The sequence below is a fragment of the Gavialis gangeticus genome, unplaced genomic scaffold (genome assembly GCF_001723915.1).
Source record: "Gavialis gangeticus isolate Ggan-Ray unplaced genomic scaffold, GavGan_comp1, whole genome shotgun sequence".
NCBI lineage: Eukaryota > Metazoa > Chordata > Crocodylia > Gavialidae > Gavialis > Gavialis gangeticus.
The window spans coordinates 34,050,501-34,063,819 of NW_017729006.1; the positions used below are offsets into that span (position 1 = coordinate 34,050,501).

Sequence of the window (13,319 nt, forward strand, 5' to 3'; positions counted from 1 at the left end):
CCCCCTGTCCCTGCTGGTGCAGCCCAGCCTGGCTCCATAGAGCTCCTGCTGCACCGGCAGGGGCCCCACACTCCAGCTGTTGCTGTGCGTCACTGCCACTCCCCTGCCTTTGCCTCCTGCTGCAGTCATTTCCCTGCGTTCCTCCCTATAGCTGTTGCCGCTCCAGCACCATGTGGTTCTCAGCTGCAATGCTAGGGTTTCCCATTTCACAGCTCCTACCACTCTGCTTTTGTGTCCTGGGACATTCATTTTAAATTTTCACCGACTGGAACTGACATCCAAAATCCGGGACTGCCAGGCTGCAGGTCTCAGCAGGAACCGGCTCTGCCCCAGCAATTCTCAGCTGGATCAGTGAGGTGCTGGCTGGGCTTGTCCAGTTCCTGCTGCGTCCTGCAGTTTCAGCCATGCAGCTGGGATGTGATGCCAGAACAATGAGGCGGGGGAGTGGCAGTGAGTGGGAACATGGGGCAGTGCCAGCTTGTTCAACGAGCTTTAGTTCAAGTGCCCCCGCTGCGATTTTCAAGCAAGGAGATGCTGATACTCAAGACACAGGAGGCTGCTGGAGTGCAGCAAGATGCTCCAGCAGATTCAAGTCATTCAGTTGCCATGCTCCAGCCGACTCGATTAATTGAGTCTGCTCCAACACGCTGTAATTACAGCATGTTGGAGCAGGCTCTGCACTCATGTACAGGCACCCTGTGTGCCCTGAGTACCAGTTGACTCTTCCTGCTCATTCATTCCTGTGTCCACTGTGGGAGGAGAAAGAAATAAAGCTAGCAAGAAGGCTGTCAGTCTAACTGAAGCACTGCAAAAGGAGATGAGGCCACTCTATAGTGTCCCACATGGTACTTGGCTCTTATTTATGTTTTAATTCCCCCATGCCTCAGTTGACAAAGGCAATATTGTCCCATTTACCCATGCAAACTATCCCTTCCCAGCTTGCTGCTTTGATCATAACCCCTATCTATTCATCTCTTCTCTGACTGCTGCTTATCTACTGCATCTAATGTAAGCTGCCTATCTTCATGCGGCAGGGCATCTCTTGGGGCTGGGTGTTATGTTGGCCCACTCACCTGTCTCTACAGGGCAATCAGCCCAGTCTTTCCTGCCACAGCTTTGTTGTTCCCATATACAGATGGTACGTTCAGGAGACTGAACATTACTGCCCTGATGCCGGGGGTGCTGTCTGCAGCTCTGACCTCCCCTACACCACAGCCCATGCCTCACAGATGGCATCCAGGTTAGTATTACTCCCAGTCTGAGACGGGAGCAAACTGACTCCAAAGTTGGGTTCCACATACACGCCACCTTCCCTTTCACAGGAGGCTTCTTCCACTCCACCCCTCTCTCACTGAGGCCTCTGGCTTACTGCCCATTACCGGGCCATACTCCACTGCCCTACTTCTCCTTAAGTGGCCCCTCTCAGGCCATCAGGCTTTGCTACTCCCATACTGGCCTTACCACACAGGACCTTCAGCTCCTGCAAGGTCCCCTACTCCACATGGTCTGGCCTTATGCCAAATCCTGAGCTAATTCTGCCCCAAGCCCCTCACCAGGCACAGCTTCTCACAGGGCTGGCCCTTGCACTGTTTATTCCCATTCAACCTTACTCAGCACACCCCTTGGGCTGTCCTTCACGCCTACTCCGACTTCAGCCATACTCAGCCCCCCCACATGCACAGCCCTTCAGGCCTACTCACACTTCAGCCCTACTCTGTGCAGGGCCTCCCAATACTCTCCACACTACCCCCTCTGGACTCACTGGGATCTCTCATCCCTGCTGGGCTCAGGCACCCACGCATGGGCATGCCTGGCCCCCATTACCTCCCCAGCTGCCTCCAAAGCTACCCAAAGATGGGGGCTGGGGTTAAGGCACCCCTCCTCACCTTTCACCAGGAAGGTAACTGGCCTGATACTTCCTGGGCACTCGCACACCACCAGGCCACCCTTCCCTGGCATGGTGCAGTTTTAGGTCATGCCCAGGACTAAGAGAATCCTGCAAGATGTTCCATGCAGCAGCTCAGCCAGAAAATATTTCTGCCTACCAGCAGTTAACTGCTCTGTTTATATAAGCAGCCAGTGTTTTAAAATGGCTGCCACAATCAAGCCCCTGCTGGCTGCTTGATTCAGCCCTTAAAGTGGCAGGCACTACTAGTGACCTGCCACTTCTCACTTTTGAAGCCTTTCAGAGCCCTTCTCCACCCTACCTCTCATCTCTCAATCAGTATTGAGAGATTGATGTCTGTTGTTGATCAGCTCAAGATGCCAGCCTCTTCATATATATACATATGAAGCAAGATGTCTGTCTGTCTGTCTGTCTGTCTGTCTTATTTTTATGCCTTCCCCCGAGCTGCCTTCATATTTAGGAAACAAGAAGCCATATTCTTTTTCTCCTTCAGTTCCTTCCCTAGAACTGTCCTTTACCAGGACATTTTAAAAAAATCTTTGCAGATTTTTGCAGACCGTGTTAGACTGCTGATGGGTTTAGATCAGAAGTGGGCAATTATTTGGGCCTGAGGACCACATAGGCAGTTCTGGGGAGCTGCCATGGGCCAGTTGCCACTACCCAGACCAACAGGCTCCTCCTCACCGTTGCCAACAGTGCACAGCCCCAGTCCCGACCCTGACCCACCCTGCACCTGCTCTGGACCACCCATCCATGCAGAGCAGCAGCAGTGGCCAGACAGAAGCTGCTGCTCAGCGTGGGGAAAAGTGGTTCCTCACCACTGTCAGGCCCTTTTTTCTGTAGCCACCCAGAGCCCATGCCTGGACTGCCCTGTGGCTCCTCTTTGCTGCTATCACCACTGCCTCCAGGCCACCCAGCAGGGCAGTGGTGGCAGTGCACATGAGCCGCAGGGTAGCCTGGGCATGGACTCTAGACAGCTGCAGCAAGAATGGCCCAGCAGCAGCGAGAGGGTGGGGCCACTCTCCTCTCATACTGAGCAGCAGCTTCTGCCCAGTTGCTACTGCTCTTGCCACTGCTCAGCATGGTGGGGGGGAGTCTGGAGGAGGCAGGGGGCAGACTGGGCTGTGTGCACAGGTTCTGGCTGGTCCATTCTGCTAGGCTGAGTCCAGAGTGGGCGCAGAGTGAGCCAGGGTTGGGGCTGTGCACCTAGGTTCCCACCAGTACTATAGGGCTGGGGCCAGCAGCAGTGGCAGCTGGAAGGAGTCCTAGAAAGGCAGTCCAGCCAAGCATCCTGCCCAGGGGGCAGCAGGATGTACCACAGGATAGATGGCACCTGGGCCAGGCATGACCGAGGGACCTGCTGTGGGCTGGACAAAGTCCCTTCGCAGGCCAGATCCGACCCAGGGGCTGGATTTTGCCTACCCCTGGCTTAGACCATGCTGTCCTCCTTGTGCTCCCCCATCTGTACCCACTTGTCTTTCCTTGTCTTTCATACACATTGTATATTCTTTAGGACAGGGATTTTTTTATTCTGTATTTGTATAACACCTAGCGCAATGGGTACCCACTCCATGACTAGGATGTCTAGACTCTAGAATGATCAAAATAATACCTGTGACCTTGCAAGATTGGTCTCCCAGTTAGGATCAATACAACAAATTCAGTGAACAGAAATGCAGCAAGATCTTTGTCAAACATCTTTCCCAACTATACAGTTGGTCTAATAAATGGTACTACCAAATAAATCTTGCTCCTTGCATATTCTCTAGGTGTCATCAAGGTTTCAGTAACACTACTACATCATTGAATAGCGTGTGTAGATCCATGCTCAAAATGTTGTATAAACTATTTTTGGAGGGGGTACTCATATAATTTAACTTTGGTGTATTATCTGTCAGAAGCTATTTTAATATCAGCATGCTATTGATTTTTATACCTTAAGAAATATGTATAAAGTAGAGAATTAGAGCTGGGGAAAGCATGCCTTTGAGCCAAATCTGGAGCCATCTGAGGTAAACTGGGGATAGTTTTGACCCTGTTTTTCATCCATTTAAAATCTCTGCCTTTAGATTGGTGAGTTTTGAGGGATTTTAAAATCAGATATTGCATTTGGGAAAGAGGGCACAAATGTAGCCAGAATAAGTTATGAAGGTTCTCTTAATGGTCCTGGAACTGAAAATTTGAACTGAAGCATATTGAACATTTTCTTCCTAGTTTTAGGATTGCCATTTCCATTATCAGGCAATTCTTGCATTTAATAAAATTGGCAAATGAAATAATTAACAATTTAATAGTTTAATTGGGCATAAGGAACATCTCAAAACAAAAGTAACAGTAAGTCCTTTTCTCCCCACTTCTTCATTGAAAATAAAGACTTTCAAGTATCTCCCTTTAGTGGGAGAATATCCCATTCTAATTTATTCAAGCTCAAGATTTTTCTCTGATAATGTCACCTATATGCCTCCTCTGTAAAACAGATGCCATTTATTAGATTGAATTGCACTCCCAGTGTAGTTGATGTTGACTTTCATGGAAGTAATACCACTTTTAGATTTTTTGTAAAAAGAACCATTATTTGTTGACTCAAAAATGAAGCTACTGACCATAGGGTGAAATAATTTCCAATATTTGCACTGGCTTTCTGGAAGCCAGTTTAACTACAGGTTGTCAGCAACAAATATTCTTGAAAAATGCTTAATTATGCTAAGTGCTAGAAAAGAAAAGCCTACAAAGTCACATTTTCATGTTCTGAACAGTTTGCAAAGCAAGAATTAGTGCCACATGAAAGCTTGGGAAGATGAGATAAAATATATACAGTTGTATGTACCTGCCTTTCAGTGTGTTCATGTGTATGTTTATAGAGAGAGATAAAATAGATATTAATTATCCTTGCTGCCTCTAAACGTTGCCACCAGCAATTGCTATTGATTGTGTTGTGAAATCTTTGCAAGTTTGTTCCTGAAAAGGGATTTGAAGATGAAGGTGCCAACCTTAGGGATCATTCAAGGAGGGTATCTTATGTGTAAAGGGACATATTGAAGAAGGTGCTGAGATTACCTTTGTATTCTTTGTACTCTTTGTAATCTTTGTACTCTTACTCTTGTACATTGTGTGTGGGGTGTGGTTGGGGGGGTGCATGTGTATATGGTGGGGTGTGTGTGTATGGTCTGTGTGTGGGAGGGTTTATGAGGAGGTGTGGCTGTGTATGTGAGAGTGTGTAGGGTATGTTGGAGGGTGTGGGTATGTGCATGTATGGAGGGGTTGTGGGGACATATGGGCAGGGTATAGGTATGGTTGTGGGTGTGAGGGAGGGTGAGGGGCTGTGTCAATTTGAGCCATGGGATAAAATTCCTTTCTGACCCCAGATGTGGGGTTTGGTCTGAGTGGAGGAGAAAGACTCTTTAGACAAGAAACTCTGAGGTTTAGTCTCAGGAGTATTGGCACACCCCAACCTTGGCCGTAGGCAAAGTCCCCAATTTGGCTGCAGGCAACACCCAATGCTTCTGAAGAAAGTGGGGAAAAAAACCTGATATGTGTATCAACAGGAGGGGGAAAATTCCTTCTTGGCCCTTTGCGGCAACCAGCAGCACCCAGGAACATAGGAAATACCCCTAGGAGAACATAGGCATAGACAGAGCCTAAAATATGGGACTAGGTGTATAAGAAATCCTAAATTAGGGCAGCAAAATATGACGCATTTGGGAAATACAGAACGCATTTGGGATTTGTTTCTTAGGTGTAAATACATCTCTTTCTCTTTCTCGCATTTGAGCCATCTGTAGATTCGTTGAAATATCTTCATTAATAAAAGCAAGGGGACACTATATTTGTGAGGAATTTGGGTGTATTTTAGGACTAAAATTAATTATGTCCCTTAGAATGGAAGAATATCTATTTTTTCTCTTGTTTATTTTATTTATGGCCTTTAACTATTTTGCTGTTGGTTTTTAATGTGCATGAAACATGAACAAATTAATTATTTTTTAGGTGAATACTTCTGAAGAATAAAATTTACTACTGACTTCTTAGTAGTTTCCATCTGCTTTCTTTGTTCATGTTTGTGATTTGTTGAGTAAACGTTTCAACAGCATTTTTGTTCATGCTGTTATGAGGTTTTCTGCTGCGTACATAAGCATTTTGAGCTGTTCTTCAGCACCCTGAGGAAAAGCAGGAATAAGAATGAATTTTAGATTGCAGGATGACAGACTGAAAAGATAAGGGAGATGATTGTCATCCTGGTGGGTGAGAGGGTTTTAGGTTTCCACATGCCCCTCTAGAAATAAAATGGAGAATCAACAGAAAATCAGAGTAACCCAGGGAAGAAGAACTGAAGATATAAATGAAAGATAGTGTCCATGACTAAATTGCTCTTGCTTTACATTTTTTATTTAAAATTTTAAATAAAATTTAATTTAAAAATATTTACAAATTATCATAAATTACAGACTCGTAAACCTGTGATTTATTTTTGTTGTTAATCTTGGGGGTTTTTTGGAGAGAAATCCTACAGCCCTTACTACCGTGAGGTGGATTTTGGCTCATAATGTGATTAATGATTAGCAACTTCAATACTTCATCATGATCATCTCTCTCTGGTTTTCTTAACATTTGAATGAAAAGCTTGTTATACTTAGTTGGAGTAATACAGGTTCTTTATCGATATTCTTAGCCCAGTAGCAGACTAAGTATAGGTGGAGCAGAGCTGTGATTTTTGTGCCATATAAATTATATGCTCCAGGTCAAATCAAGTACAGTACACTGGTGTTAATTTATTTGTAGTTGAAGTGTCTGAGGAGATGTTCATTTACTGACATCCATCTAATCTCATTCAATCCAAGTATCATCTTACTGCAATTCTGAAAAGCCAAAACTAGTCCACGTTAATCATATCTTGACTGGTTGCTATGTTTTATTTCCTTCCTGAACTAATCAGAATATGATGCTGCCTGTAAAATTCATTATTACCAATTACAATATTTTTGGAAGGAAAGCATATTTCACTATAGCAGCATCCAGGTATGCTGTAGCACAATAACATCCATTGATAGAAAACAGTGTGCTGTTAACATGTATAAAAATTACTGAGTTCCAAATATTTAAGTAAATGAATGTTGGCATTGGGAAAAATATATGTGTGTATAAAACAGAGTATTATGTTTTCTGTGTCATTGATGTTGGTTTTGGGATACATGCTGAGTTAACCTCATTGAACTTTTCCCCAGGAATTGATGCGCTTACAATTGGCGGGTCATTATGCTGCTCCACCTGTGTAGTGTTAAGGTCAGTGTGTTTTTCTGATTATAAAAACCATCCATACCATTCCATTATAAATTCACTACCATTCATAATGGAATGTGCTATAGCTCAGAGCTAGTTGCAGCTGCCCCCAGTGTAATGCAGCTCAAGCAATCTGAGATCCTTTTACAGCTAAAGTGAGAAGCCTCCATTTGAAGTAGCCTTGTTCTTTAAAACATGTTAAGTAACTATCCAGTTGTTTTATTTTATAACATGCCCAGTACATTTTATTCAACCAAGCCATGGTAACCATTGCAAGATGATAAGGTGGTTGGTCCTGGGAGCAGGGGCAACTGTAAAATTGCAGTTGCTCACATTCAAGTTTAAAAATACAGTACAGACCACATCAGCCACCCACATTTTCTGAAATGGTCAAGTTTTAACTTTGACTGGATTCAAAGTCATTAAAACACACAAAAACAGTCATCACAAAAGTCGTAATGTATACTTGATGTGAAACTTAGAAATACCATTGGCATCAACAAAGTAACAGAATCTGTGAGATAACAAGCATGCATACCCTACTGTTGCCAAGTACACCTTTCTGCACAGTTTGGATTATCCTAAATTGCAGTCGATTTGTAGAAAGATGGAGTGTGAAAGAAGTGTAGATTTTTGTGACTTGTTTGTCATTAACTTCATGTTTTTCTTTGCTGCTAAGTCTAAAGAACAACACAGTCATCAAGAAAGTACAGATTTTGCAAACTGCTTTATATGTAACCAGGTCATTATGTTCTTCCATTTTATGGGGACCTGTCTGTTGTGCATTGAATTTTGCAGTTTATGATCATAAAGGCTTTACACTGACTGCTTTGCTTAGGGGAAAATTTGTGGTTTGTTCTGTGTGTAATTTGCAGTGCTGTACTTACTGAGGAAATATATGCAACCACTTGATGAGTACACTTGGATCCACTTGGGATTTTTCTGCACGTATTGCACAGTGTTCACTGTTTCAGTTCCCAAGAGCTCTGAATATAACAGGATTTCTAATACTCCTACAAAATAACACAAAAGCATGTCCTGTGTAATGCATACACATCACAGCATTCTTTGTTTGAAGATGGTAAGAATGATAGTATGTATATTGTAGGAAGAAATCCTTCTGGCATTGTACATTAAAAGAATTAGAGCATTCTAAATGCTGAATCAAATAAGTATGTCTCCAGGTGTATTTAGTAATGCATTTCCATTGCACTCAGGATAGATGTACTTGGAAATAAACCACAAATTAGAAAATGAATGGAATACATAAAACCCACAGTAGGTGAAATGTAATACATGTAGCAAACTGGGATGTGCTTGTGCAACATTTCCTCACAGTGGCAAAATTGGGAAGATATAATTAAGTTTAGGGAGAAAATATTTTGTTTCAAGTGGAGAAAATCAGATTGGAGAGTTTCCTTAGTAACTCAATATAAAAAAGTAATGGAATTGTCTTTTTAAGATGATACATAGTTTACTATATCATCATGCATTTGTAAGAGATTTTTTTTTGAGTACTCATCTACAGTATTATCAAGTGTCAAAAATACAGGCTGATAATACTAGGTTAAACTGCTGCTGTCCTACAGTGGATCAAAGCTAATAAAGGACAGCTTATCCCTGAATAAAACAGGGCAAACTTAGCATAATTTGACTTCCAATTACCATGGTACAGGAGTGGACACAGGAAACAATTAGTGCAGAGCAGCTGACATTTGGTAAGTTCTCTTCCCCACACTCATTATAAATTGTTCATCTGTTCATACCTTTAGAAGGTGTCTTTAGAAGGGTAAAAACATGCATGTCGTTCTGTGGCACATTGACCAGTGTTGAAATACTTTGCAAAATAAATACAATACAATAATGTATTATACCGTACAGCAGGTATCTGTATTGCCTGCAGCTGTGAAGAAATTACTGAAATATACAGTTCCCCCTTTCCTCCAGAGAGGAGGCTTTTTACTTTTCTTTTGGGTTTTAACCAATAAAGATGACAATGTTCAGACCTTCCAAAATAGCTTTGCTGTTGATGATGAGGACCCAAATGCTGCTAATTTTAGACTTTTCATGAATCAGGATTACTTGTTGTACAATTTCACAAAATGAAATTAAGAATTTGGCTCAGCTTCAGTCGTTGGCCCATATCTGGGAGTCAAAAATCCACCATTTTGATTTTAGAGAGAAGAGCCATTCTCCATTGTACAATACAGAAAAGCTTCACTGAAAATACTGTTGTTCACAGCTGCTGCTGTTATTCACAACTGTATTTTTCCCCCTCTGTCTTTAGTCAGTGGCAGGACTAGCTCTGCAAAAGCCAAGTTGACGTATAATTGATTTCTAGCTAGGAACAGAAAGGTGGTGGATCATACTTAGGTGAACAGAATGGTGCACACCTCCCAGTGCACTGTCCTGGACTTTTTGCATGAAAGGACAAAACTAGTAGTATGAAAATTTGCCAGCTATTAGAAAAGCGAGTGCCCCAAACTCTTGAGAACTCCATTTCATCCAGCAGAGGGCAGAGCTCTAAATTCATACAAGCTTGATTTTAACAGATGCAGTTAGAGCAATTAGCAATTAATGGCAACTATTTGGTAGTATGAGCACTAAATTAAAATCCTTCTGGGCACTCTTATGCGTGCTCCAGGGATGGGGGTGGCACTTGAATTAGACTGCAGCATCTCATGTGTAATTGTCTTTGTGCTTCAAAAAGGTAGCAGGGACCTTGAACTAAAGCTCATTTGACAAATTTTAGTTCAAGTGCCCCTGCCTCCATTTTGAGGTGTGCGGATGCTGATACGTGAGATGTAGGAGGCTGCTGGAGCAAGGTAATTACTATGCTTCAGGAGACTTAGTTAATTGAGTCTGCTGCGACACGTTGTAATTACAGCACATCGGAGCAGGCTCCGTGCTCGTGTACAGGCACCATCTATGTCTACCACTAAGCAAACAGACACCACTGCTCCCCTTTTACATTTTAGATTTATTTATTTATATCCTGACTAGTGTGATCACTGCTGTGACTACTGGTTGTAGTGATTTATTTAACCCTGCCTTATGAACCATTGTTATAAGTCAACTAATAAAGCAGACTGTAGGCAGCAATGACAGCCAGCATGTATTTGCTTGTGATTTAAATTACAGCACTAAACTAAACTAAAAAAAAATATCTAGGATAATTAGGTATTTGAGTCTGCGTATTTGAGGCTGCTCATATACACAAGCAAGAGAACAATATAAAAATCTCTCCATTTAAAAAAAAAAAGTTGATAAGTAACAACATTTTAGTTCCTATCACATCATTTACAAAATGTAAGCATTTAAAAGTGTACACGTGAGCTTGCCATAAATCTCATAGTGTTACTGTAAAAGCAAACACATTATTCATACCAAGCACTAGGACATTCTAATTGTACCTCTGAACCCTGAAGTACACACAGAGTTACCACCCTTCATTGTCACTGCTATGAGATAGCTGTGGTTTTGATGGATCTGCTGCTCATTACCTTCCAGGGCATTCAATCAATCAAAAAATGTCTTTGGAGTTTGCACCATGTTACAGGAACATCAGAATGGACTTTTATGGCTGAATGGGAGGTCCCTCTTTTACCACTTGCAAGGCAACTATTACAGCTTCCTGATGCCAGCAACGGGATTCAGAACTGACTGAAAAGGTTTATACTCAGAGAATATTCAAGAGTGTGTGTGGGAATGACACGTGGATATTACTATCCAAAAAATAAAATAAAATCTGGCATTGCCAATTGAAGAACTTGTGTATTTCACTGTCAGACAAAATATTTATTCTAGATAAATTATCTGTAGCTATCTATAGGTAGGGACATACTGAAATCACGATTTCACAGAAAATGTGAAACCTGGCATTGCCCATAACAGTGGGCAATGTCCATGAAGTCACCAAAAAAGAAAAAAAAAGAAAACTTGCTGAAAATAAAATGCCCTGGCTCCCCAGGGGCAACCAGCAGTCCTCACAGTGCTATGGCTTGGCCACAAAGCTCACGAGAGGGGGAAGGAGGGAGAAGGGGGGCACTGGCACACAGGGAAGCCCAAGATAGCAGCTACCCTTGGTGCTTGTCGCTGACTGGCTGAGAGGGTTGCCTATCATGCGGTCTTACCCATCTCCACCAGTCAGCAGTGAGGGTTGGGGCTGTATGACTGAGAGCCCTCGCAACCAATCAGTGGCAAGGGGTGGGTCCGTATGATGGACAGTCTTTGCAGTCAATTGGGTGAGGAGCAGGGCCACCAGGGCCCTTCAGCCAATCAGAGACAGGGGCATTCCTGGCACAGTCAGCCCACGAAAATGGCAGCTGGCCCCTTGACCTCCCCACAAAATTGGCTAGCCACCTCCTCAAGTTAGATAGACCCCTATCTATAGGTACAAATTCTTTAGACTGGTACTTGCAGGTATAAAATGACTTATGGTTTAAATTTACAGTAACATTTATGGCTTTACAACTTTTCTAGATAAAAGAAAGAACATTTCTTAATCTTTTAATGAAAATCATAATTCTGGTCTCCATCAAGTGAGAGGATGTATTTTCTTTAAACCATACCTTATAAAATCTATTGCACTAGCTTCACAACATATGAAATTGTTAAGCCACATACTGTTCATGTGAGCAAAACTATACATACTCTATAGTATAGTATGTGATTGTGTTGAGATACAAATGCATTAGTTTATAAAAATAGAATTTTTAATTAGGCAGTTTAGTACATGTAGAGATGATCCTTTTAATCCTAGGACTTAGATATGGAAAACAGATTGACTGATATTTCTAATCCAGCTCTATGCCAGGATAGGATTTTTTCTGACCAAGTATTTAGGGCTTTGTGTATAAGAAAATTCACGTATCCTTGTTGTTCCCAGTAAAAATGCCTCAGTCATTTTACAGTTATAGCCAATTCTCTTTATAAAGCATCAAGTCAACGTACACTCATGCTTGTGTCATAACTCAGAAACATTTATAGGTTAACATTCCTGCATATCAATAGAAAAAACATTTTGCAGCTCTCTTCCTTTGTTTTTAAAAAAGTATTCTGTGTACCATTACTTCCCTTTTGCTAATGGTATGATAAGTGAAGAGAAGTGACAAGAACTATGCTGCATGTGTGTTTGTGCGCACTTTCAAAGTTTGGGTGTCCTCAATCATATCATAGTATCATAGAGATGGAAAATAGCCAATAGGCCCATTGGAGTCCATGTATCTGCAAGTGGGACTATGTTTAAGGGGATCCATTATTTCCTTTCTAAGGGCACTTGTATGTAAGCTGCACTTTTCTCAAAACCCTTTGACAAGGGCTGTCAATCTATACAAAGGGAGCTGTATGTCACAGGCATGGAAAGTTATAGGGAGGAGAGAGGGAGGAACAGGAAAGAACTGTGAACTAAAGGCCCCACACTTATTTCTAGATGCAATAACGAGTGTAGCTTAAATATTAGTTTTAAATTTTACATTTTATATAAAATACAGTTTTCATCTAGTCATAATATATAGTGTTATTTTATTATGTAATAAAGTTTTATATATTGTGAGAGATTAATTTATTTACTGTATGTACTCAGATTTAAGACACCCCCAATAGTTAGACTCTGTACATGGAAAATTATAAATATGTTATGATTTTCTATGTATAGAATCTAATGAGTGGAAGGCCATCTTTAAATTCATCCTCCACACTAGAGTGGTGGGGAAAGCACCAGTGGGAAGCAAAAGGCCAAACCCCTGCCCTTTGTTCCCTTGCCCTCCCTGCCTGCTTCCCCCATGCTTGTCCTTGTCTGCCTGAGGCCTGCCCTCTGCCACATGCCCCACTGGTGCCTGCCTACCATGTGTGTGCCTGCCTCCCCTTCTCCCCCTACAGTCTGCCCCCCCTACTCCCTTCCCCTGCGGTGCCTGACCCCTGCTGCCTGCCCTCTTATGCCACCCCACCCCCTTTTACCTTCTGCTGTGGACCTGCTCTGGCTCTGGGACAGTTGGCAACAGCAGCAGCCCCAGCTTAGCCCAGATAAGTGGAAGCAGTGGTAGCTCTCAGCAGTGCCAGGTTGGGGCTAGAGGGACTAGAGCTGGAGCAGAAGATAAGTGGGGAGGGACTAGCTGGTGAGGGGTTCAAGCTTCCC

General features: G+C 42.6%; 1 protein-coding gene across 2 annotated transcripts in view; it reads left to right on the forward strand.

Moving 5' to 3' along the window:
* The first annotated feature begins 7,120 nt into the window (after positions 1–7,120).
* The window catches only part of HECW1 (HECT, C2 and WW domain containing E3 ubiquitin protein ligase 1), a 367,526-nt gene continuing 361,327 nt past the window's right edge, over positions 7,121–13,319 (forward strand). For both annotated transcript variants that reach the window (XM_019509098.1, XM_019509100.1), the window contains exon 1: positions 7,121–7,186. In XM_019509098.1, coding sequence (XP_019364643.1) covers positions 7,160–7,186 — 27 coding nt within the window. In that variant the 5' untranslated portion in view covers positions 7,121–7,159. The remainder of the gene's footprint in view (positions 7,187–13,319) is intronic.